Genomic DNA, 23,913 nt, shown 5'->3' with positions numbered 1-23,913 from the left:
AGCACAATGGAGACTACACCAGCACAATGGAGACTACACCAGCACAATGGAGACTACACCAGCACAGGGAGACTACACCAGCACAGTGGAGACTACACCAGTACAGTGGAGACTACACCAGTACAGTGGAGACTACACCAGCACAATGCAGACTACACCAGCACAGGGAGACTACACCAGTACAATAGAGACTACACCAGCACAGGGAGACTACACCAGCACAGTGGAGACTACACCAGCACAATGCAGACTACACCAGCACAGTGGCGACTACACCAGTACAATAGAGACTACACCAGCACAGGGAGACTACACCAGCACAGTGTAGACTACACCAGCACAGACTACCACCTTCCTTATCTGTGTCAACTGCTATCCTGATGAAACATTTTAGAAAGATTATACATGACCTACATTTTCTCCTAAGGTCTTGTGTAGCCAGTCCTTGGTTCAGTGTTTCCAGGTGTTCCTATTTAAATTTCAGTTGGTTTTCAAACAAAAGTTCACCAACCAGGAAGAGAGCTGACTCTCCTTCTATGGCCTCTGGTAGGTTATTCGTATGCCCATATGCAACTAGACCGCACTAACTGGACTCAGTGGGTTATATAAAGGGGAGGGAATACGAAGTTGGGAGTAGAACTTGACTGGGCACAGTATTCTCTGGGAGGAGTTAGACAGGGATAGAGAAGAGAGGGGCATATGAGATCAAAATCCTTTCGTGAAATTCTCCAAGCATAAACGCATAGTTTAAACCCTCACAGGCATATTCAGTCATTCTTCTCAGAATGTCTCTCCCGGTGCTCCTGACATCCTAGAGTGCCATACCTGTGCATATCTCGGGGGCACATCCTTAAGAAGACTCAGTGTACTCCACTAGGGAGACTGTTTTCACTTCCCTGTCTAACAATACACTCTGTTAGCATTAGGTATTTTCCGTGAGTGAACGTTCTTGACGTACAAGCATCCAGAAAGGTTTTCTTTATTAAGCCCTTAGGTGCTTTCACTGTGATAAAAAACAGTCAAGAGAAAATGTGCCGCATGCTTCCACACCCCACTGTCCTGGCTGCTGCCGTGTCTCCTAGACAACTGTTAGCAGCAAGCCCTCTCAGTGGGGGTATCTACAGGTCTTTTGCTGGGCACTCTGAAGTGTGTGTGTGTGTGTGTGTGTGCGCGCGCATGCGCGCCATAGTTCCTGTCCCTCAACAGCAGTTAACTCAAGACTGCAAGGGACAGGGCAGAGGGGCATCTGTTTTCACTCACAGCATTACGATCAAGCCCAAGGCTCCAGCAGACTCGCAGACCACCTTCAGGAGGGAAGCAGTTCTGTGTTGGCTGGGTGTCGTAACTGACCCCTGGAGCCAGAGTTCTAGCTTGTTAAATGTTCACTGAGCTCTGGTGTACAGATACCAAGACACGAAAGAGCATCTGATGTGCTGCGTCAGTCAGCCACCTCTCCACGGCTCTTGTACCCCCTAAAGGATAAAGAGCTGCCTCTTACTGTGCTCACACCTTCAAGCCGTGGCACTTGGTGTGGCTCCTGCGACACTCAGCGCCTTTCCTACCCAGGAAAAAAAGCAAAGTTCCTAAGCATGGAAACCATAGAACAGTTTACCTTAGTTATGAGATCCAGTTCTAAAGTCCCAGTGCCAACTCTGACATCTAATTTAGTCATTGATGAACTTTCATATCTATGATAAATTGCTTGCTAGCTCTGAACATGCAGTCTAACTTCCCCCCTCATCCTCCATTTCCCTAGAACATGGGCCTCATCTGTTCCCTGTCGAGGTGGCGCCTCCTCTGTGATCTTCACACTCTGGTCCCCTGTCACTCAGCTCAGGGATCATCACAGCTTCAGTGTGGAGCGGGCCCTCCCCAACAAGCATACGCTCACTCTTCACGCTAGCTTATTCTTACACTGTCACTATCCACGTCACTATCCGTCACGATCCTGTCTGCATCCTGTCCGCCTGTGTGATCTCTGACTTTCACAACTTCCTTCAGCTAGAGCACCAGCTCTCTCCTTTCTCATTTCCCCAGGTTGCCCAGGAGGGCAAGGATTAGTGCACAGTTGGAGCTTCAGAAGTGTTGACTAAAATCTTTTTGCTGCCTGTCCTTTTCACTACAATTGAAAAGATGCTGAATAAACAGTTCCAGGACAGTTACCACAGGAACACAGAGAGGATCCACCGCTAACATCTCCAGTGAGTTGGAGGAATTTGTGGCTATACTGTGTAGAGGCAGCCAGTCAACTTGAATCTCCAACGCTGAGCCCTATCATCACAGATGACTGATAGTGGCTTATGTCATACTTGGCTTCATAAACTTTGTTCTTCTCCTTTAAGTAATCTTTGTAGAAAAGGCATGTTGCCTACTTTCTGCCTTTAAAGAGCATATGGTTGTGGGGACGGAGCATTTGCTCAGTGGTTAGAGAGAGCACTTGCTGTTCTTCTAGAACTGTTACATCCCAGCACCCATGCTGGGCAGCCTATAAGTGTTGCAACTCTAGTTCCAGAGGACCCAGTGCCATTTTCTGGCCTTCACAGGCACTGTACACACACACAATTTCTCTCTGTCTCTGTCTCTCTTTTTTTTCTCCCTCCTTCTCTCTCTCTCTCTCTCTCTCTCTCTCTCTCTCTCTCTCTCTCTCTCTCTCTCTCTCTCTCTCTCTCCCCATTCACTCTCTCTGTCTCTCTAAAAAATAAATACCAAGTCTTTTAAAAGGCTGAATATGTGCCCTGGGAAAGGAGGCCAGGCACTGTAAGGAGAGACCTGAGTCAGAGAACTTCCCTGCTCTGTGGACACAACCCAGGCCAGCCTGAAAGCTATGCATACACAGGACTATGACTTGGAGAACTCTCTCCAGGAGGTTACCCTCACATTTCAGTACTAACACCTCTGCTGGTCCTGATGTGCAGACTTGAAAATTAACCCTTGGGCCTCAGCCTGCCATGGTTTTCTTGGCCTACACAATATATTCAAATTGAGAAATTTACACAGAAATCAAGATTTCTGCTTTCGTTTTTGAAAAATTGGGTGTCTGTCTATTCTGGGCCTGCTGTCCACACACTAACCACTGTTTGGAGCTGAGAAGGCAAGATCCCACTACTCACCAGGGAGGCAGGCCGATGCACATCCGATGGCTGGGAGTGCTGCGGCCGTGTGGAATTGAGTGTGATGCCCTAGCTCCACAAAATAGGAAGTGTCAGGAATTTGGTACCTGTCTTCGCGTCCTTTACAGGGGTGGGTGTGACCCTTTGCATCCTTGAGTCATGGCAGAGGGAGGAGAGCAGTCAAGCCTCCTAACTGTTACAACTAAATGTCACCGTCCTAGGCACATGGTTAGCTCCATGTGTCCTAGGCACATGGCTCCAGCTCACAAGGCAGGAAGGACCTAGAACCTTTGCTTACCTCAGACCCTAAAGACCAAAATCTAACACTCAGATTTCTATAAGGCCCCAGCTCATCCACAGTGACCGCAGAACCGGCGAGCACCATGGCAGCTCAACCGCAAGCCTCCCTGTGTGCGCGCACAGCTCTGACCTGTGTGTGCCTTTCCTTTGTCTCACAGGGCTGGGGTTGAACCCAGGGCCTCCTGCACATTAGGCAAGTGTTCTACAGCTGAGTCACACGTGCGCTCCATCCCTCTGCTCCTAAAGGGCATCTCCAGCGTTGGCTGCAGACCTGGGCAGGGGTGTGCTGCCACAGAAGGGAATGCTGGCCCTTCTGATTGTGCAGAGTTTCTCTATGTTGTCCCCTATTGACCAACAGTCAAAGCCTGAGGAGCACAAGAGAACGCAGGCTGTTGTTTCTGGGCAGGTAAGCTAAAAGGTGATACCGTCCATAGCCTAGACGAAGACTTAATGTCAGGATAGTTAAAACTAAATGAATTACTCTGCTGGTCTGAAGGAAGTAGAAATCTTTCTGACACGCAAACCCCCAAATACCATGCACTATTTGGGTAAGGCTGCGGAGCTACATGCCATTGGCCGAGTTCTCTGCAGCACAGAACGTGAGTTCAGAGGTGGACGCTGCAAACTGCGTCAGAGTCCTCCCCATGCCCCAGGTTTCTCATGCAGCCAAGTTGTGATTCCCTACGCAGAGGCATTGACTCTGCACCATTGAAGCATCTAATGGAAAAACACTATATAATTCCGATTGAAGTAGGACTGTGGTTTTAAATTTATTTTCCTTGTAATAATATTTTTCAAAAATATGAAATTTATGAAATGGTCAAAGCCACACAAAATAGACTGCTGTTTTCAGTCACATTAGTACCCCATTCCCATGCTGCAAAGACTAAATTAAATTAGCATTTTATATTTAAATATTTAACTACCTGCTTTTAAAAAGCCAAACCACTAGTGAAGAAAAGTATCCCTGCACTTCAAAAAAAAAAAAAAAGTCACATTAATCTGTGGAAAACTGCATTCCAAGAGGCATTTGTGAATAGTTTAAGACCCATAGCACAATGCCACTTTGCCCACAGAGAGTAATGGCACCCACATGTGTAGAGCTCTGAGGGAGCCAGCACCACTAGCTTCAGAGTGAGGCTTCTTCCTCTGGCCTCCAAGCTTTTGCTACAGTCACCCTCGACTTGCATGTGACATGTGATGTTCTAGCACTACACATGTCCCCATCACATGACAGAGCCCTCTCTCCCGTCTTTCCGTTCTGCAGTGTGCCATCGCATCGCTTTCTCGCGGCTAATCAGCCTAGATTCGCCTTTCCGGACACATTCCAGGAAATTCTAGCACATTTCCACCATCCAGCAAATGAAGGCTCTGTGCCTTCAGTCCTTTGTTACTTCTGACAAGAGGGTGTGACACTTTCTTTACCCTACTTGAAGTGCTCATCCCACTGCCCACAGAGTCCCAGAGGAGACGCGCAGCAGCCATACCCAACACCCTCATTCAGGAGCTGCCCAGACACAGGCTTCCCTGGAGTTCTCCAGGGCGGTGGGAGTCAGAGGAGGCGCTTCACCTCTGCACAGCCTTAGGATCCTGCATCCCTTTCCATCTGTAGTCCCCATGCTGGTGGGGAAAGGGACTCTCAGAACCTAAAAGGATTTCTCAAGTCCTGCAAGGGCTCAACAAACACCATCTTGTTCCTGTTCTTCTAAAGCTCCTTGGATGGGCCACATTTAACATTTTTTTTTTTTTGTCTTTTTCTTGGAAAAAAAAAGTGCCTCTCCACTAACTTCCCAGAATTTTTCTATAGCTTGGTTCTTAGAAAAGTGAGAGACACCATTTCAAAAGGAGCAGAGGGAATCATGAAGGAGGCGTGTGGCAGTACAGATGTAAGAGGCTGAGAAGCGGTGCCACATGTGCCTACAGCCAGCCTGCTTTGCTTTGTCAGAACGTGTGGAAAGGCAGGTTACTGCATTAGCTTTGTTCTGCTAATTAATAGAAGGATATTATAGGAGGGAAACAAGAGAATACAAATGAGAGAGGTGCAAAGGAAAAATCAGTGCCTATCTGAGAATTAAGTAGTATATTCATATACTACTATGACTACTACTACAACTACAACCACCACAACCACAACCATCATCATCATCATCATATCATCATCATCATCATCATCATCATCATCATCATCTTCCCCTACAAAACAATTCTAAGCTAAATGACGACCATGCTGTCAGGGCTGATCGCAGGTGCACAGTGCTTAAAAACAGTCCCTCAGTTAATAATTTGTTAAACAGAGGAATAAAAATCAACTTCTAAGTCTCCCATCATTTATCCCCAATATAGTTGTTAAAAGGTGCTTAGAGGATAGATTCCATGACAGCTGAAGCAATGTAAATGCTGGCGCTGGGCACCTAGCGTGCTGCTACCCACGTGCTTCAAGGCCTGTGTCTAAACTTCCTGGTGACAAATCTGAATGACAGGAGACCAGGGAGTGCAGAGCAGATGTTCAAAGACACACCCTTAAGCTCTACCAACTTTCCAAACTACAGGGAGGCATTAGGAAGATAAAGATGATTCCCTTTCAAAACCATCTGGTAAGATGCCCAGGCCACCCAGGACCAAGGTGGGAAGGGAGCATGCACAAGCTGGTCTGCTCCGTGCTGTCCATAGGATGCTCTGTGGACACTGGACACGGACCTCCCTTTATCAGACTTTGCTTTCCTGTGTGCCTCTTCATCTTCCTCCTTCCTCTCCGTTCCCTTATGTAGAATTCTGTACTCCTTCCTGACATACAGTTTCTATGCCATATATACTTATTTATTTTAATTTTTTATTGGATATATTCTTCATTTACATTTTAAATGTTATCCCCCTCCCAAATAGCCCCAATCCCACCCTCCCTCCCCCTACTTCTATGAAGTAGGTAGGCTGAGGCTGTTCCTGCACCAACCTCCCTCCCACCTCCCTCCCTTGGTGCCCCTACACTGCCGCATCTATCCAGCTTTCATATGACCAAGGACCTCTCCTCCACTTGATGCCTGCCTGACAAGGCAGTCCTCTGCTACATATGCAGCTAGAGCCATGTATACTCTTTGTTTGATGGCTTAGTCCCTGAGAGCTCTGGGGAGTCTGGTTGGTTGATACTGTTCTTCCTATGTGGTTGCAAACCCCATCATCTCCTATAGTCCTTTCTCTAACTCCTCCATTGGGGACCCCGGGCTTAGTCTAATGGTTGGCTGAGAGCATCCACCTCTGTGCTCTGGCAGGGCCTCTCAGGAGAAAGGCATATCAGGCTCCTGTCAGCAAGCATTTCTTGGCATCCACAATAGTGTTGGGGTTTGGACCATATATAGGATGAATCCCCAGGTGGGACAGTCTCTGCATGGCCTTTCCTTCAGTAGCTGCTCTACACTTTATCTACATGTTTGCTCCTGCGAGTATTTTGTTCCCTTTCTCAGAAGAATCAAATCACCCACACATTGATCTTCCTTCTTGAGCTTCATGTGATCTGTGAGTTGTGTCTTGGGTATTCAGAACTTTTGGGCTAATATCCACTTACCAGTGAGTGCATACTGTGTGTGTTCCTTTGGACTAGGTTACCTCACTCAGGAAGACTCTCTAGTTCTATCCATTTGCCTAATTTCATGAATTCATTGCTGAATAGGTATACTCCATTGTGTAAATGTACCACATTTTCTATATCCATTCCTCTAAGGATATCTGGGTTGTTTCCAGCTTCTGGCTATTATAAATAAGTCTTCTATGAACATAGTGGAGCATGTGTCCTTATTACATGTTGGAACATCTTCAGGTTATATGCCCAGGAGTGGTATGGCTAGGTCCTCAGGTAGTACTATGTCTAATTTTCTGAGGAGCTGCCAAACTGATTTCCAGAGTGGTTGTACCAACTTGCAATCCCACCAGGAGGAGAGTTTCTCTTTGTCCACATCCTCGCCAACATCTGCTGTCACCTGGGTTTTTGATTTAAGCCATTCTGACTGGTGTGAGGTAGAATCTCAGGGTTGTTTTGATTCGCATTTCCCTAAAAACTAAGGATGCTGATCATTTCTTTAGGTGCTTCATGGTCATTCAACAATTCAATTGAAAATTCTTTGTTTTGCTCTGTACCCCATCTTTTAATAGGGTCATTTGATTCTCTGGAGTCCAACTTTTTGAGTTCTTTGTAAACATTGGATATTAGCCCTCTATCGAATGTAGGATTGATAAAGATCTTTCCCCAACCTGATGGCTGCTATTTTGTCCTATTGACAGTGTCATTTGCCTTCCAGAAGCTTTGCAATTTTATGAGGTGCCATTTGTCAATTCTTGATCTGAGAGTATAAGCCATTGGTGTTCTGTTCAGCCCTGTGCCCATGTGTTTAAGGCTCGTCTCCACTTTCTCCTCAGTAAGTTTCAGTGTATCTGGTTTTATGTGGAGGTCCTTGATCCACTTGGACTTGAGCTTTGTACAAGAAGATGAGAAAGGGTTGATTTGCATTTTTCAAAATGCTGACCTCCAGTTGAACCAGCACCATTTGTTAAAAATACTGTATTTTTTCCACTGGATGATTTTTGGCTCCTTTGTCAAATATCAAGTGACTATAGGTGTGTGGGTTCATTTCTGGGTCTTTAATTCTATTCCATTGATTTTCCTGCCTCTCCCTGTAACAATACCATACAGTTTTTCTCACTATTGCTCTGTAGTAGAGCTTGAGGTCAGGGATGGTGATTCCCCCTGAAGTTCTTTTACTGTTGAGAATATTTTTTGCTATCCTGCATTTTTTGTTATTCCAAATGAATCTTCAAATTGCTCTTTCTAACTCTGTGAAGAATTGAGTTGGAATTTTGATAGAGATTGCATTGAATCCATAGATCGCTTTTAGCAAGTTGGCCATTACTATATTAATCCTGCCAATCCAGGAGCAAGGGAGATCTTTCCATCTTCTGAGGTCCTCTTTGATTTCTTTCTTCAGAGACTTGAAGTTCTTGTCATAGAGATCTTTCATTTGTTTGGTTAGAGTCACACCAAAGTATGTAATATTATTTGTGACTATTATGAAGGGTGTTGTTTCCATAATTTCTTTCTCAGCCTGTTTATGCTTTGAGTAGAAGAAGGCTACTAATTTGTTTGAGTTAATTTTATATCGTCACTTTGCTGAAGTTGTTTATCAGCTTTAAAAGTTCTTTGGTGGAATTCTTGGGGTCACTTAAGTATATAATCATATCATCTGCAAATAGTGATATTTTGACTTCTTCATTTCCAATTTGTATCCCTTTGACCTCCTTTTGCTGTCTAATTGCTCTAGCTAGAACTTCAAGTACTATATTGAGTAGATAGGGAGAGAGTGGGCAGTCTTGTCTAGTCCCTGATTTTAGAGGGATTGCTTCAAGTTTCTTTCCATTTAGTTTGATGTTGGCAACTGGTTTGCTGTATATTGCTTTTACTATGTTTAGGTATGGGCCTTAAATTCCTGATCTTTCCAAGACTTTTAACATGAAGGGATGCTGAATATTGTCAAATGCTTTTTCAGCATCTAATGAGATGATCATGTGTTTTTGTTTTCCTTTGAGTTTGTTTATGTAGTGGATTACCTTGAATGTCCATATATTAAACCATCCCCGCATCCCTGGGAGTAGCCTACTTGATCGTGGTGAATGATCATTTTGATGTGTTCTTGGATTCAGTTGGCAAGAATTTTATTGAGTATTTTTGCATAAATGTTCATAAGGCAAATTGGTCTGAAGTTTTCCTTCTTTGTAGGGTCTTTGTTTAGTTTAGGTATCAGAGTACTTGTGGCTTCATAGAACCAATTGGGTAGTGTTCCTTCTGTTTCTATGTTGTAGAAAATCTTGAAGAGTACTGGTATTAGGTCTTCTTTGAAGGTCTGATAGAATTCTGCACTAAACCCATCTGGTACTGGACTTTTTGACTGGGAAACTATTAGTGACTGCTTCTATTTCTTCAGGGATTATGGGACTGTTTAGATGGTTTATCTGATCCTGTTTTAACTTTGGTACCTGGTATGTGTCTAGAAAATTATTCATTTCATCTAGATTTTCCAATTTTGTTAAATTTTATTAATTTAGCTACTGCCTCTGTGTCCTCTGGTTAGTCTGGCTAAGGGTTTATCTATCTTGTTGATTTTCTCAAAGAACCAGCTCCTGTTTTTGTTTATTCTTTGTATAGTTCTTTTTCTTTCTATTTGGTTGATTTCAGGCCTGAGTTTTATTATTTCCTGCCATCTACTCCTCTCGGATGTATTTGCTTCTTTTGGTTCTAGATCTTTCAGGTGTGCTGTCAAGCTGCTAGTGTATGCTCTCTCTCCAGCTTCTTTTTAGAGACACTTAGAGCTATGAGTTTTCCTCGTAGCACTGCTTTTATTGTGTCCCATAAGTTTTGGTATGATGTGTCTTCATTTTCATTAAATTCTAAAAAGACTTTCATTTATTTCTTCCTTGACCAAGCTATCATTGAGTAGAGCATTATTCATCGTCCATGTTGAAAGATTACCTTCTTGCTTTATCTAGGGTATAGTTATCCTCCTTGTGTTGGTATTTACCATCTATTATCCTTTGTAAAGCTGGGTTTGTAGAAAGATATTGTGTAAATTTGGTTTTGTCATGGAATATCTTATTTTCTCTATGGTTTATGGTAATTGAGAGTTTTGCTGGGTATAGTTGCCTGGGCTGGCATTTATGTTCTCTTAGGGTCTGTATGACATCTGCCCAGGATTTTCTAGCTTTCAGAGTTTTTGGTGAGAAGTTTGGTGTAATTCTGATAGATCTGCCTTTATATGTTACTCAATGTTTTTCCCTTACTGCTTTTCATATTCTTTCTTTTTTTAGTGTATTTGGTATTTGACTATTATGTGATGGGAGGAATTTCTGTTCTGGTCCAATCTATTTGGAGTTCTATAGGCTTCTTATATGTTCATGGGCATCTCTTTCCTTAGGTTAGGGGTTTTTTTCTTCTATAATTTTGTGGAAGATATTTACTGGCCCTTTAAGCTGAGAATCTTCATTCTCATCTATACCTATTATCCTTAGGTCTTCTCATGGTGTCCTGGATTTCCTGTATGTTTTGGGTTAGGAGCTTTTTGCATTTTGCATCTTCTTTGACTTTTGTGTCAATGTTTTCTATAGTATCTTCTGTACCTGAGATTCTCTCCTCTATCTCTTGTATTCTGTTGGTGATGCTTGCATCTATGACTCCTGATCTCTTTCCTAGGTTTTCTATCTCCAGAGTTATCTCCCTTATGACTTCTTTATTGTTTCTATTCCCATTTTTAAATTTTGGTTGGTTTTGTTCATTTCCTTTGCCTGTTTGATTGTGTTTTCCTGTAATTCTTTAAGGGATTTCTATGTTTTCTCTTAAAGAGCTTCTACCTGTTTACCTGTGTTTTCCTGTATTCCTTTAAAGGAGCTATGTATGTCCTTCTTACAGTCCTCAATAATCATCATAAGAAGTGATATTAGATCTGAAACTTTCTTTTCCAGTGTGATGGTGTATCCAGGACTCACTATGGTGGGAGAGTTGGGTTCTGATGATGCCATGTTACCTTAGTTTCTATTGCTTATGTTCTTACATTTGCCTTTTGCCATCTGATTATCTCTAATGCTACTTGCCCTCTAAATATGTGACAGTAGTCTGTCCTTCCTGTGATCCTGGTTGGGTCAGAACTCTTCAGCGTACAGCTGTCTCTATAGTCCTGTGATTCCAGGATCCTGTCATCCTAGGATCCTGGCTGTGTCAGAGCTCCTAGGAGTCAAGCTGGCTCTGGTACCCCAGGATCTTGGTGTGACCAAGCTCCTGGTGATCCTGTGATCCTGTGATCCTGGGTGTGTTAGAGTGCCAGGGAGTGGAGGTTCCTCTGAGTGTTGAGGGGCTAGCTGGGGAGTTCACACCCAAGGTAAACCAGCCCAGGCTATAAGGAACCCAAGTCACTGGTCAGATGGGGTTCCTTTGTCCCTGGGTCCTGTTGGTTCCAGTTACTCCCAGTGTTGCTGGAACAGATGCTAAATCCTCCTCACCTCTGCTCCTATGATCCTGGGCATGTTAGAGCATCTGGGAGTGGAGGTTCCTCTGGAGTTGCTGGACTAGCTGGGGAGTTTGCTCCCAAGGTAAACCAGCTCAGACCGGGAGGCTACACTGATTTCTTATGTAAGTAGTCTCTGGTCTTTTTTGTTTGTCCCAAGACTGGTGATTGACAGAATAAAGATGAACACTTTTGCTGTCTCCTGCTTTAATCTATTGAAGATGATAACAATAACAAATGTCCTTAAAGGCATTTCTTTAAAAACTATATAAACTTCTGCTCTGACTGTGGAGCAATGGCCTAAATCTATATTTGGTTAAAACTGCCAGTGTCCATACAGACACGGTGGTTGTTTTATTGTTGACATTTAGGAGGAACCTCCTTACTGTCACCAGATCCATTGAGAGTTCTCAGATGGATGCAAACAGCATGGTGCTGAGAAATTGTGCTCAGTTGCTAATTAAGAGGTTTCACTGGGAAATTTTTGTAGGCTGAAGCTAAGCACTTTGAAAAATAGAATAAGCCATAGGAAGAGAATATCTAGGCTCAAAGATGTTTTCCTGGATTACACCCAGACTACTAGAATGATAGACTGATGAAAAGATGACCCCAAGATTAGGAGCAGGTAACAAGCTGCCAGGACTAAAAAGCCTTTCAAAAAGTCAAATGCAGAGAACTGTGCTTGATAAAAAGCAAAGACCACATCCCAGGGTCACTTCCAAACAGCAGAGTCCCATACTGAAGGAGTATGGAATGAAGTCAGAGATTAAGGCTGGGCTCATTTGACCAATCTTCTTGCAACAAGCTACACCCATACCCAGTTTCCTCATCTGCAACATGAGGATTCTCATTTGCTTCAAGGTGAGAATCACAGAAGATGGTATGTGTGAGAATATGAACCATAAAGTAAGGACCCAGCTGTCTTGTGTCTGAGTGGCCAGATGCTGTTGCTGGCCATTAGCACTAGCTTTCCTGATAAAGATCCTGGTGCCAGGCCATGGGCATGATGAAAAGTCATGATTATTGCCTTGGACCAAAATCCAAACAAGACAGCAATTGGTCAGTACTTTGCAAGTGTGTGATCACAGGCAAAGCTGGTTGTGCAAGCAATGAAACGGGTGTCTGGCTCACCATAGTGCAGCCACTCAGCCAGCATGTCCCAATCCAGAGTGTTGGGGCACTCCCCAAACAAATGCTCCCAGTTAATTCTTCCTTGAAAACTGAACCCCAGCTAACCAGCCATTCCTACCTCAGGGCCCACCTTCTCCACAGATCTCTGCCTCCTGATGTGTGTTATTTGCCACTGTCTTGTGCTTAGTGTTATACACATTTCTCCCAGCTTCTTGCATCTTTCTCTTTCATCATGCCTTGCAAAACAGCCCACTGAACTAAGTGTGACCTCTGGGCTTCCAGGACCCCAGACCAGGAAAGCACACACAGCTAGATAATCACTAGTGTATTTAATGCCTAGCAAATACTTAGCTAGTCTTAGTCTTAGTTAGTCTGCAGCCATTTCAAACACTTAAAGGATTTCAGGATTTTCCTTCAGAGTGTGTGTTGAATTTTAATGGCCTCTGCACATTTCTAAACCTAATTACTAGGAATCTGGAAAAAGAAAACGACATTTGTGCATATGCCTTTGGGGTTCTGGCTGGGTTAGCAGAAGCTCCAAGCCAGTTTGCTGGGAAAATTAGTTCAAATGAAAACTAGGCATGTCAGAGTGAAGGCACCTCTGGGAAAGGGCAGTGGCACCCCAAGAGGCCTCTGCTAGGAGCAGCTGTCACTCTTGCCTCCAGTAATAAAACTGAGTACAGCAGCTTCAACAAGAGTCCCATCTTCCCAGTGGTTAGGAAAAGCCTTGCTTAAGGTCAGAGACCAAACAAAGCAGCAACTCAGGACACACCAAATAGATATGAAAGATTCAGGTCCTCAAAATACCTGGAAAAATAGCTGGAGGCAGATGACTAAATTTAGAAATTCAATCAAATAAGAGTAATCTAGGGGAAACAGCACAGGGAGTGACTCTCCACTGCCATCTTCACAGCCTCATGGAGCAGAAAGGCAACACCAGGTTCTGAGATATCCCGAGTTTAAGATCTCTGGGGGGCTCAAACTGCCAGGGGTCAGCCTGTGCCCAGGACCTAGGCAGATCGGCGGTTCGTCTGTGTGCCAAGCTTGTCGTGGGGCCTGTGCCCTGCGTGGTGATTAGCTTTTGGAATGGCTCCCCACCCCCATCTTCGCTCCATGGCAGAGCAGACAGGGAGCAATAGGTTCACTGAGACAACCCAAGTATAATATTGCTTGGGGCAAGAAACAGCAGGGCTCCAACGGCACACAAGAGGAGGGCAGCACATCAGCAATCTGTGCCAGGGGAAAACCAGTCATCCAGTGTTGCAGAAATAGCCTTAAAGGCTCCCAGGAGGTTGAAGCACCAGCCAGTGACAACAAGATCAACGAACACCAGTGAGAACTAGATGGCAAAAGGAAAACATAGGAATGTTACTAACAGAAATCAAGGAAATATGGACGCATCTGAACCCAATTCTCCAACAACAGCAAGGCCTGGATACCCCAACACATCAGAAAAACAATATTTGGATTTATAATCACTGGTTATGATGCTGTTATAGGAACACATGAAGGACATAAATGAATCTCTTAAAGAAATTTAGGAGATTTTTAGGAGAAAAATGGATCAAAAGTTAGAAGCCCTTACAAGGGAAACACAAAAATCATTTAAAGAAATTCAGGAGAATATGGGTCAAAAGATAGAAGCCAATAAGGAGGAACTGCAAAAATCACTTAAAGAAATGCATGAGAACTTTGGTCAACAGGCAGAAGTCATGAAAGAGGAAACACAAAAATCTCTTAAAGAATTACACAAAAACACAAATAAGCAAGTGAAGGAGCTAAGCAAAACCATCCAGGATCTAAAAACAGAAGTAGAAACAACGAAGAAATCTCAAAGAGAGACAACTTTGGAGATAGAAAACCTTAGGAAGAAATCAGGGGCCATAGATACAAATATCAACAACAGAATACAAGAGATAGAAGAAAGAATCTCAGATGCCGAAGATACCATAGAAACCATGGACTCAACAGTCAAAGAAAATTCAAAATGCAAAAAGCTTGTAACCCAAAACATCCAGGAAATCCAGGACACAATGAGAAAGCCAAACCTAAGGATCATAGGCATAGATGAGAGTGAAGATTTACAACTTAAAGGGCCAGCAAATATCTTCAATAAAATTATGGAAGAAAACTTCCCTAAAGAGAGAGATGCCCATGAATATACAAGAAGCCTACAGAACTCCAAAAAGACTGGACCAGAACAGTAATATCTCCTGTCACATAATAATCAAAACCCCAAATGTACTAAACAAAGAAAGAATATTAAAAGCAGTAAGAGAAAAAGGCCAGATAACATATAAAGGAAGACCTATCAGAATACCAACAGACTTCTCACCAGAGACCATGAAAGCTAGAAGATCCTGGGAAGATCTCATGGAGACTAAGAGAACACAAATGCCAGCCAAGACTACTATAACCAGCAAAACTCTCAATCACTACAGATGGAGAAACCAAGATATCCCATGACAAAACCAAATTTACACAATATCTTTCCACAAACCCAGCCCTACAAAGGATAATAGGGGGAAAACACCAATACAAGGAGGGAAACTACACCCTGGAAAAAGCAAGATACTAACCTTCTTTCATCAAACCCAAAAGAAGATAACCAATCAAATATAAAATTAACATCAAAAATGACAGGAAGCAATAATCACTATACCTTAATATCTCTTAACATCAATGGACTCAATTCCCCAATAAAAAGACATAGAATAACAGACTGGATATGTAAACAGGACCCTACATTTTGCTGTATACAGGAAACACACCTCAGTGTCAAAGACAAAAACTACCTTAGAGTAAAAGGCTGGAAGACAATTCTATAAGCAAATGATCTCAGGAAACAAGCCAGAGTAGTCATTCTAATATCAGATAAAATTGTTTCAACCTAAAGTCATCAACAGAGACACAGAAGGACACTTCTTGCTGGTCAAAGGAAAAATCCACCAAGAAAAACTCTCAATTCTGAACATCTATGCTCCAAATGCAAGGGCACCCTCATTCATAAAAGAAACCTTACTAAAGCTCAAGCACACATTGTACCTAACACAATAATTGTGGGTGACTTCAACACCCCACTCTCCTCAATGGACCGGATCAGGAAAACAGAAACTAAACAGGGACACAGTAAAACTAATTGAAGCTTTGGACCAATTGGATTTAACAGATATTTATAGAACATTTCATCCTAAAGCAAAAGAATATATCTTTTTCTCAGCACCTCATGGTACCTTCTCCAAAATCGATCATATAATTGGTCACAAGACAGTCCTCAACAAATATAAGAAGATCGAACTAATCCCATGCCTCCTATCAGATCACTATGGAGTAAAAGTGGTCTTCAATAGCAACAAAAACAGCAGAAAGCCCACATACACATGGAAACTGAACAATAGTCTACTCAGTGATACCTTGGTCAAGGAAGAAATAAAGAAAGAAATCAAAGACTTTTTAGAATTTAACAAAAATGAAGGCACAACATACCCAAATCTATGGGACACAATGAAAGCAGTGCTAAGAGGAAAACACATTGCCCTGGAGAGAGCATACACTAGAAGCTTAACAGCACAGCTGAAAGCCCTGGAACAAAAAGAAGCTAATTCACCCAGGAGGAGAAGAAGACAGTAAATCATCAAACTCAGGGCTGAAATCAATCAAGTAGAAACTAAGAGAAACATACAAAGAATCAACAAAACCAGGAGCTGGTTCTTTGAAAAAAATCAACAAGATAGATAAAGCCTTAGCCAGACTAACCAAAGGGCACAGAGACAGTATCCAAATTAACAAACTTAGAAATGAAAAGGGAGATATAACAACAGAAACGGAGGAAATTCAAAAAATTATCAGATCCTACTACAAAAGCCTGTACTCAACACAACTGGAGAAGCTGGAGGAAATGGACAATTTCTTAGACAGATACCAAATACCAAAATTAAATCAGGATCAAATAGATCATTTAAACAGTCCCATAACCCCTAAAGAAATAGAAGGGCTCATAGAAAGCCTTCCAACCAAAAAAAGCACAGGATAAGATGGTTTTAGTGCAGAATTCTATCAGACCTCCAAAGAAGACTTTACACCAATACTCTTCAAACTATTCCACAAAGTAGAAACAGAAGGAACACTACCCAACTTGTTCTATGAAGTCACAATTATGCTGACACCAAAACCACAAAGACAAATCCAACAAAGAAAGAGAACTTCAGGCCAGTTTCCCTTATGAATATCGATGCAAAAATACTCAATAAAATTCTTGCCCACCGAATCCAAGAACACATCAAAACAATCATCCACCATGATCAAGTAGGCTTCACCCCAGGGATGCAGGGTTGGTTCAATATACGGAAATCCATCAATGCAATCCACTACATAAACAAACTCAAAAGAAAAAAACCACATGGTCATTTCATAGGATGCTGAAAAAGCATTTGACAAAATTCAGCATCCTTTCATGCTAAAAGTCTTGGAAAGAACAGGAATTCAAGGCCCATACCTAAACATAGTAAAAGAAATATACAGCAAACCGGTAGCCAACATCAAACTAAATGGAGAGAAACTTGAAGCAATCCCACTAAAATCAGGGACTAGACAAGGCTGCCCCCTCTCTCCATATCTTTTCAATATAGTACTTGAAGTCCTAGCTAGAACAATTAGACAACATAAGGAGGTCAAAGGGATACAAATTGGAAAGGAAGAAGTCAAACTATCACTATTTGCAGATGATATGATAGTATACTTAAGTGACCCAAAAAACTCTACCACAGAACTCCTACAGCTTATAAACAACTTCAGCAAAGTGGCTGGTTACAAAACCAATTCAAGCAAATCAGTAGTCTTCCTATACTCAAAGGATAAGCAGACTGAGAAAGAAATTAGGGAAATGACACTCTTCACAATAGTCACAAACAACATAAAGTATCTTGGTGTGACTCTAACCAAACAAGTGAAAGATCTATATGACAAGAACTTCAGGTCTCTGAAGAAGGAAATCAAAGAAGGCCTCAGAAAATGGAAAAATCTTCCATGCTCATGGATTGGCAGGATTAATATAGTTAAAATGGCCATCTTGCCAAAAGCAATCTACAGATGCAACGCAATCCCCATCAAAATTCCAACTCAGTTCTTCAGAGTTAGAAAGAGCAATTCTCAAATTCATCTGGAATAACAAAAAACCCAGGATAGCTAAAACTATTCTCAAAAGTAAAAGAACATCTGGGGGAATCAGCATCACCGACCTCAAACATTACTACAAAGCAATAGTGATAAAAAACTGCATGGTATTGGTACAATGACAAGGCAAGTGGATCAATGGAGTAGGACTGAAGACAAAGAAATGAACCCACACACCTATGGTCACTTGATCTTCGACAAAGGAGCTGAAAACATCCAGGGAAAAAAGGTAGCCTTTTCAACAAATGGTGCTGGTTCAACTGGAGGTCAGCATGCAGAAGAATGCGAATTGATCCATTCTTATCTCCTTGTATTAAGCTCAACTCCAAGTGGATCAAGGACCTCCACATAAAACCTGACACACTGAAAGTAATAGAAAAGAAACTAGGGAAGACCCTTGAGGACATGGGCACAGGGGAAAAGTTCCTGAACAGAACACCAATAGCTTACGCTCTAAGATCAAGAATTGATAAATGGGACCTCATAAAATTACAAAGTTTCTGTAAGGCAAAGGACACTGTCAAAAGGACAAAACGGCAACTAACAGATTGGGAAAGGATCTTCACCAACCCTAAATCTGACAGAGGGCTAATATCCAAAATATATAAAGAACTCAAGAAGTTAGACCCCAGAGAACCAAATAACCTGTACTGCCTAGTTTTGTGTGTCAATTTGACACAGGCTGGAGTTATCACAGAGAAAGGAGTTTCAGTTTGGGAAGTGCCTCCATGCGATCCAGCTGTGGGGCATTTTCTCAATTAGTGATCAAGTGGTGAGGGCCCCTTGTGGGTGGTTCCACCTTTGGGCTGGTGCTCTTGGATTCTATAAGAGAGCAAGCAGACTGAGCAAGCCAGGGGAAGCAAGCCAGTAAGAAACATCTCTCCATGGCCTCTGCATCAGCTCCTGCTTCCTGACCTGCTTGAATTCCAGTCCTGACTTCCTTTAGTGATGAACCGCAGTGTGGAAGTTTAAGCTCAATAAACCCTTTCTTCCCCAACTTGCTTCTTGGTCATGATGTTTGTGCAGGAACAGAAACCCTAAGACATAACCCTATTAAAAATTGGGGTACAGAGCTAAACAAAGAATTTTCACCTGAAGAACTTCGAATGACTGAGAAACACTTTAAGAAATGTTCAATATCATTAATCATTAGGGAAATGCAAATCAAAACAATCCTGAGATTTCACCTCAAACCAGGCAGAATGGCTAAGGTTAAAAACTCAGGAGACAGCAGGTGTTTGCGAGGATGTGGAGAAAGAGGAACACTCCTCCACTGCTGGTAGGATTGCAAAATGGTACAACCACTATGGAAATCAATCTGGCTGGTCCTTAGAAAACTGGACATGACACTTCTGGAGGACCCTGCTATACCTCTCCTGGGCATATACCCAGAGGATTCCCCAGCATGCAATAAGGACACATGCTCCACTATGTTCTTAGCAACCCTATTTGTATTAGCCAGAAGCTGGAAAGAACCCAGATGTCCCTCAATGGAGGAATGGATACAGAAAATGTGGTATATTTATACAATGGAATACTACTCAGCAATTAAAAACAATGAATTCATGAAATTTTTAGGCAAATGGTTGGAACTGGAAAATATCATCCTAAGTGAGGTAACCCAATCACAAAAGAATGCACATGGAATGCAATCACTGATAAGTGGATATTAATGAGTCCAGAAGCTCTGAGTTCTGAAGACACAATTAGCATATCAAATGATACCCAAGAAGAGGGAAAGAGAAGGCCTTGGTTCTGAAAAGAGTTGATCCAGCATTGTAGGGGAGTACCAGGACAGGGAAATGGGAGGGGGCTGATTGGAAATGGGAGGAGGGAAGAGGGCTTATGAGACCGATGGGGAGGAGGAACCAGGAAAGGGGAAAGCATTCAGAATGTAAACAAAGAATATAGAAAATTTAAAAAAATTAAAAAATTAAAAAACAAAAACAAACAAAAAAGAATAATCTAGATGAATCCAAGATCAATGTGATAAGTTGTGTTCCTAATTTTTAAAATGTAATTCAGTAAATAAATGGGAAATCTCTTGAGGATAATATAAGTAAAAAATAAATTCATTCAACAGAGAGTCAATGGGCATTAGTCAATCCTAAGTACAACATTTTTAGGAAGGGATACATAGAGGAAGTAGAACCCTTAGATTGGATGGAGGTAAAATGAAGCACTCAATTTTTTTTCTTTTCTTTTATTGGATATTTTCTTTATTTACATTTCAAATGGCATTCCCTTTCCCATTTTCCCCTCTGGAAATCCCCCATCCCATCCCCCTCTCCCTGCTTCTATGAGAGTACTGCCCAACCCACCCAGCCACTCCTGCCTCCCCACCCTGGCATTCCCCTACACTGGGACATTGAGCCTTCATAGGACCAAGGGCCTCTCCTCCCACTGATAACCAACAAGACCTTCCTCTGCTGGAGCCATGGGTCCCTCCATGTATACTCTTTGGTTGGTGGTTTAGTCCCTGGGAGATCTGGGGGGTCTGGTTGGTTGATATTGTTGTTCTTCCTATGGAGTTGCAAACCCCTTCAACTCCTTCAGTCCTTTCTGTAACTCCTCCATTGGGGACCCTATGCTTAGTGCAATGGTTAGATGCAAGCATTTGCCTCTGTATTTGTCAGGCTCTGGCAGAGCCTCTTAGGAGACAGCGATATCAGGCTTCTGTCAGCAAGCACTTCTTGGCATCTGCAATAGCTTCCCGGACTGGCGACTGTATATGGAATGGATCCCTAGGTAGGACCATCTCGAATGGCCTTTGTCTCCATATTTCCTTCTGTGAGTATTTTGTTCCCTCTACCCCCTACCCCACCCCCATCTAAAAAGCACTGAAGCATCCACACTTTGGCCTTCCTTCTTCGTGAGCTTCATATGATCTATGAATTTTATCTTGGGTATTCTGAGCTTTTGGGCTAATATCCACCTATCAGTGAGTGTATACTGCATGTATTTTTCTGTGACTGGGTTACCTCATTTAGGATGATATTTTCTAGTTCCATTTGCCTAGGAATTTCATGAAGTCATTGTTTTGAATAGCTGAGTTGTACTCCATTGTGTAAATGTACCACGTTTTCTGTATCCATTCCTCTGTTGAGGGACATCTGGGTTGTTTCTAGCTTCTGGCTATTATAAATAAGGCTGGTATGAACATAGTAGAGTATGGGTCCTTATTACATGTTGGAACATTTTCTGGGTATATGTTCAAGAGTAGTATAGCTGGCTCTTCCGGTAGTACTATGTCCAATTTTCTGAAGAACCTTCAGACTGATTTCCAGAGTGGTTGTACCAGCTTGCAATCCCACTAGCAATGGAGGATTGTTCTTCTTTCTCCACATCCTCAACAGCACCTGCTGTCACCCAAGTTTTTGATCTTAGTCATTCTGACTGGTATAAGATGGAATCTCATGGGCATTTTGACTTCTGACTAATAATGTTGAACATTTCATTAGGTGCTTCTCAGCCATTTGAGTTTCCTCAGTAGAGAATTCTCTGTTTAACCCTGTTTCACATTTTTAACAGGGATATTTGGTTCTCTGGAGTCTAACTTCTTGAGTTTTTTATATATATTGGATATTAGCCCTCTTTCAGATATAGGGTTGGTACAGATCTTTTCCCAAACTGTTGGTTGCCATTTTGTAATATTGATAGTGTCCTTTGCCTTACAGAAACATTGTAATTTTATGAGGTCACATTTGTCAGTTCTTGATATTAGAGCACAAGCCACTTGTGTTCTGTTCAGGAAGTTTTCCCCTATGCCCATGTGTTTGATGCTTTCCCCCATGTGCTCTTCCATTAGATTCAGTGTATCTGGTTGTATGTGGAGATCCTTGATCCACTTGGACTTGAGTTCTGTACAGGGAGATAAAATTGTATCAATTTGCGTTTGTCTACAAGCTGACCACCAGTTGACCCAATACCATTTGTTGAAAATGCTTTTTTCCAATGGATGGTTTTAGCTTATTGTCAAAGGTCAAGTAACCATAGGTGTGTGGGTTCAATTCTATTCCATTGATCAACCTGACTGTCTCTGTATGAATACCATGCAGTTTTTATCACTATTGCTCTGTAGTACACCTTGAGGTCAGGGATGGTGATTCCCCCAGTTCTTTTATTGTTGAGAATGGTTTTAGCTATCCTGGGTTTTTTTTTTTTTCTGTTTTCTTTTTTTTTTCTTTTCCTTTTTAAAATTTTCTATTTTCTTTGTTTACATTCCAAATGATTTCGCCTTTCCTGGTTCCCCCTTCCCCATATGTCCCATAAACCTTCTTCTCTCCACCCATTCTCTAATCACCTCCCTCCTTTTTCTCTGTCCTGGTACTCCCCTACAATGCTGGATCAACTCTTTTTAGAACCAGCGCCCTCTCCTTACTTCTTCATGAGAGTCATTTGATATGCTAATTGTGTCTTGAGTATTCAGAGCTTCTGGACTAATTAATATCCACTTATCAGTGATTGCATTCCATGTGTATTCTTTTGTGATTGGGCCACCTCACTTAGGATGATATTTTCCAGTTCCAACCATTTCCCCATAAATTTCATGAATTCATTGTTTTTAATTGCTGAGTAGTATTCCATTGTATAAATATACCACATTTTCTGTATCCATTCCTACATTGAGGGACATCTGGGTTCTTTCCAGCTTCTGGCTAATACAAATAGGGCTGCTAAGAACATAGTGGAGCATATGTCCTTATTGCATGCTGGGGAATCCTCTGGGTATATGCCCAGGAGAGGTATAGCAGGGTCCTCCAGAAGTGTCACGTCCAGTTTTCTGAGGAACCGCCAGACTGATTTCCATAGTGGTTGTACCATCTTGCAATCCCACCAGCAGTGGAGAAATGTTCCTCTTTCTCCACATCCTCGCAAACACCTGCTGTCTCCTGAGTTTTTAACCTTAGCCATTCTGACTGGTGTGAGGTGAAATCTCGAGAATTTCACTTTCTAAATCTATGAAGAATTGAGTTAGAATTTTGATGGAGATTGCATTGAATCTGTAGATTGCTTTTGGTGAGATGGCCATTTTACTATATTAATCCTGCCAATCCACGAGCATGGGAGATATTTCCATCTTCTGAGGTCTTCTTCAATTTCTTTCTTCAGAGAATTGAAGTTCTTGTCACAGAGATCTTTCACTTGTTTGGTAGAGTCACAAGAAGATATTTTATACTGTCTGTGACTACTGTGAAGGGTATCATTAATTTCTTTCTCAGACCATTTATCCTTTGAGTATAGGAAGGCTAGTAATTTGTTTAATTTTATATCTAGCCACTTTGCTGAAGTTGTTTATCAGGTTTAGGAGTTCTCTGGTGGAATTTTTGGGGTCACTTAAATACACTATTACATCATCTGCAAATAGTGATATTTTGACTTCTTCCTTTGCAACTTGTATCCCTTTGACTGCCTTTTGTTGTCTAATTACTCTAGCTAGAACTTCAAGTACTATATTGAATAGATAGGGAGAGAGAGGGCAGCCTTGTCTAGTCCTTGATTTTATGGGACTGCTTCAAGTTTCTCTCCATTTAGTTTGATGTTGGATACTGGTTTGCTGTATATTGCTTTTACTACAGTTAGGTATGGGCCTTGAATTCCTGATCTTTCTAATACTTTTACCATGAAGTGGTGTTAAATTTTGTCAAATGCTTTCACAGCATCTAATGAGATGATTATGTGTTTTTTTTCCTTTGAGTTTGTGTATGTAGTGGATTACCTTGATGAATTTGTATATATTGCACCATCCCTGCATTGTTTTGATATGTTCTTGGATTTGGTTTGCAAAAATTTTATTGAGTATTTTTGCATCAATGTTCATAAGGCAAATTGGTCTGAAGTTCTCCTTCTTTATTTGGTCTTTGTGTGGTTTAGGTATAAGCGGAATTATGGCTTCATAGAACGAATTGGGTAGAGTTTATATTTTTCTCCTGTTTCTATTTTGTAGAATAGTTTGAAGAGTATTGATATTAGGTCTTTTGTGATAGGTCTGATAGAATTCTGCATTAAACCCATCTGGTCATGGGATGTTTTTAGTAAGGAGACTTTTAATGACTATTTCTATTTCTTTAGGGACTATGGGACTGTTTAGATCATTTATCAGATCCTGATTTAACTTTGGTACCTAGTGTCTGTCTAGAAAATTGCCCATTTCATCCAGATTT

General features: G+C 41.9%; 1 protein-coding gene across 6 annotated transcripts in view; it reads right to left on the bottom strand.

The window, feature by feature from the left end:
- Positions 1-23,913, bottom strand: part of Galk2 (galactokinase 2) — a 127,866-nt gene that overhangs the window by 12,286 nt on the left and 91,667 nt on the right. The window contains exon 9 of one of the 6 annotated variants that reach the window (XM_052183487.1): positions 20,593-21,610. The exons of the other annotated variants lie outside the window; for them this stretch is intronic. Within the exon in view, the coding sequence (XP_052039447.1) occupies positions 21,255-21,610 (356 nt within the window). The 3' untranslated portion in view covers positions 20,593-21,254. Of the gene's footprint in view, positions 1-20,592; positions 21,611-23,913 lie in introns of those variants that run through there. 6 annotated transcript variants of the gene reach the window in all.

Source organism: Apodemus sylvaticus, chromosome 5 (genome assembly GCF_947179515.1).
Source record: "Apodemus sylvaticus chromosome 5, mApoSyl1.1, whole genome shotgun sequence".
In the NCBI taxonomy this organism is placed as follows: Eukaryota; Metazoa; Chordata; class Mammalia; order Rodentia; family Muridae; genus Apodemus; species Apodemus sylvaticus.
This window is presented reverse-complemented; position numbering and strand designations above follow the sequence as displayed.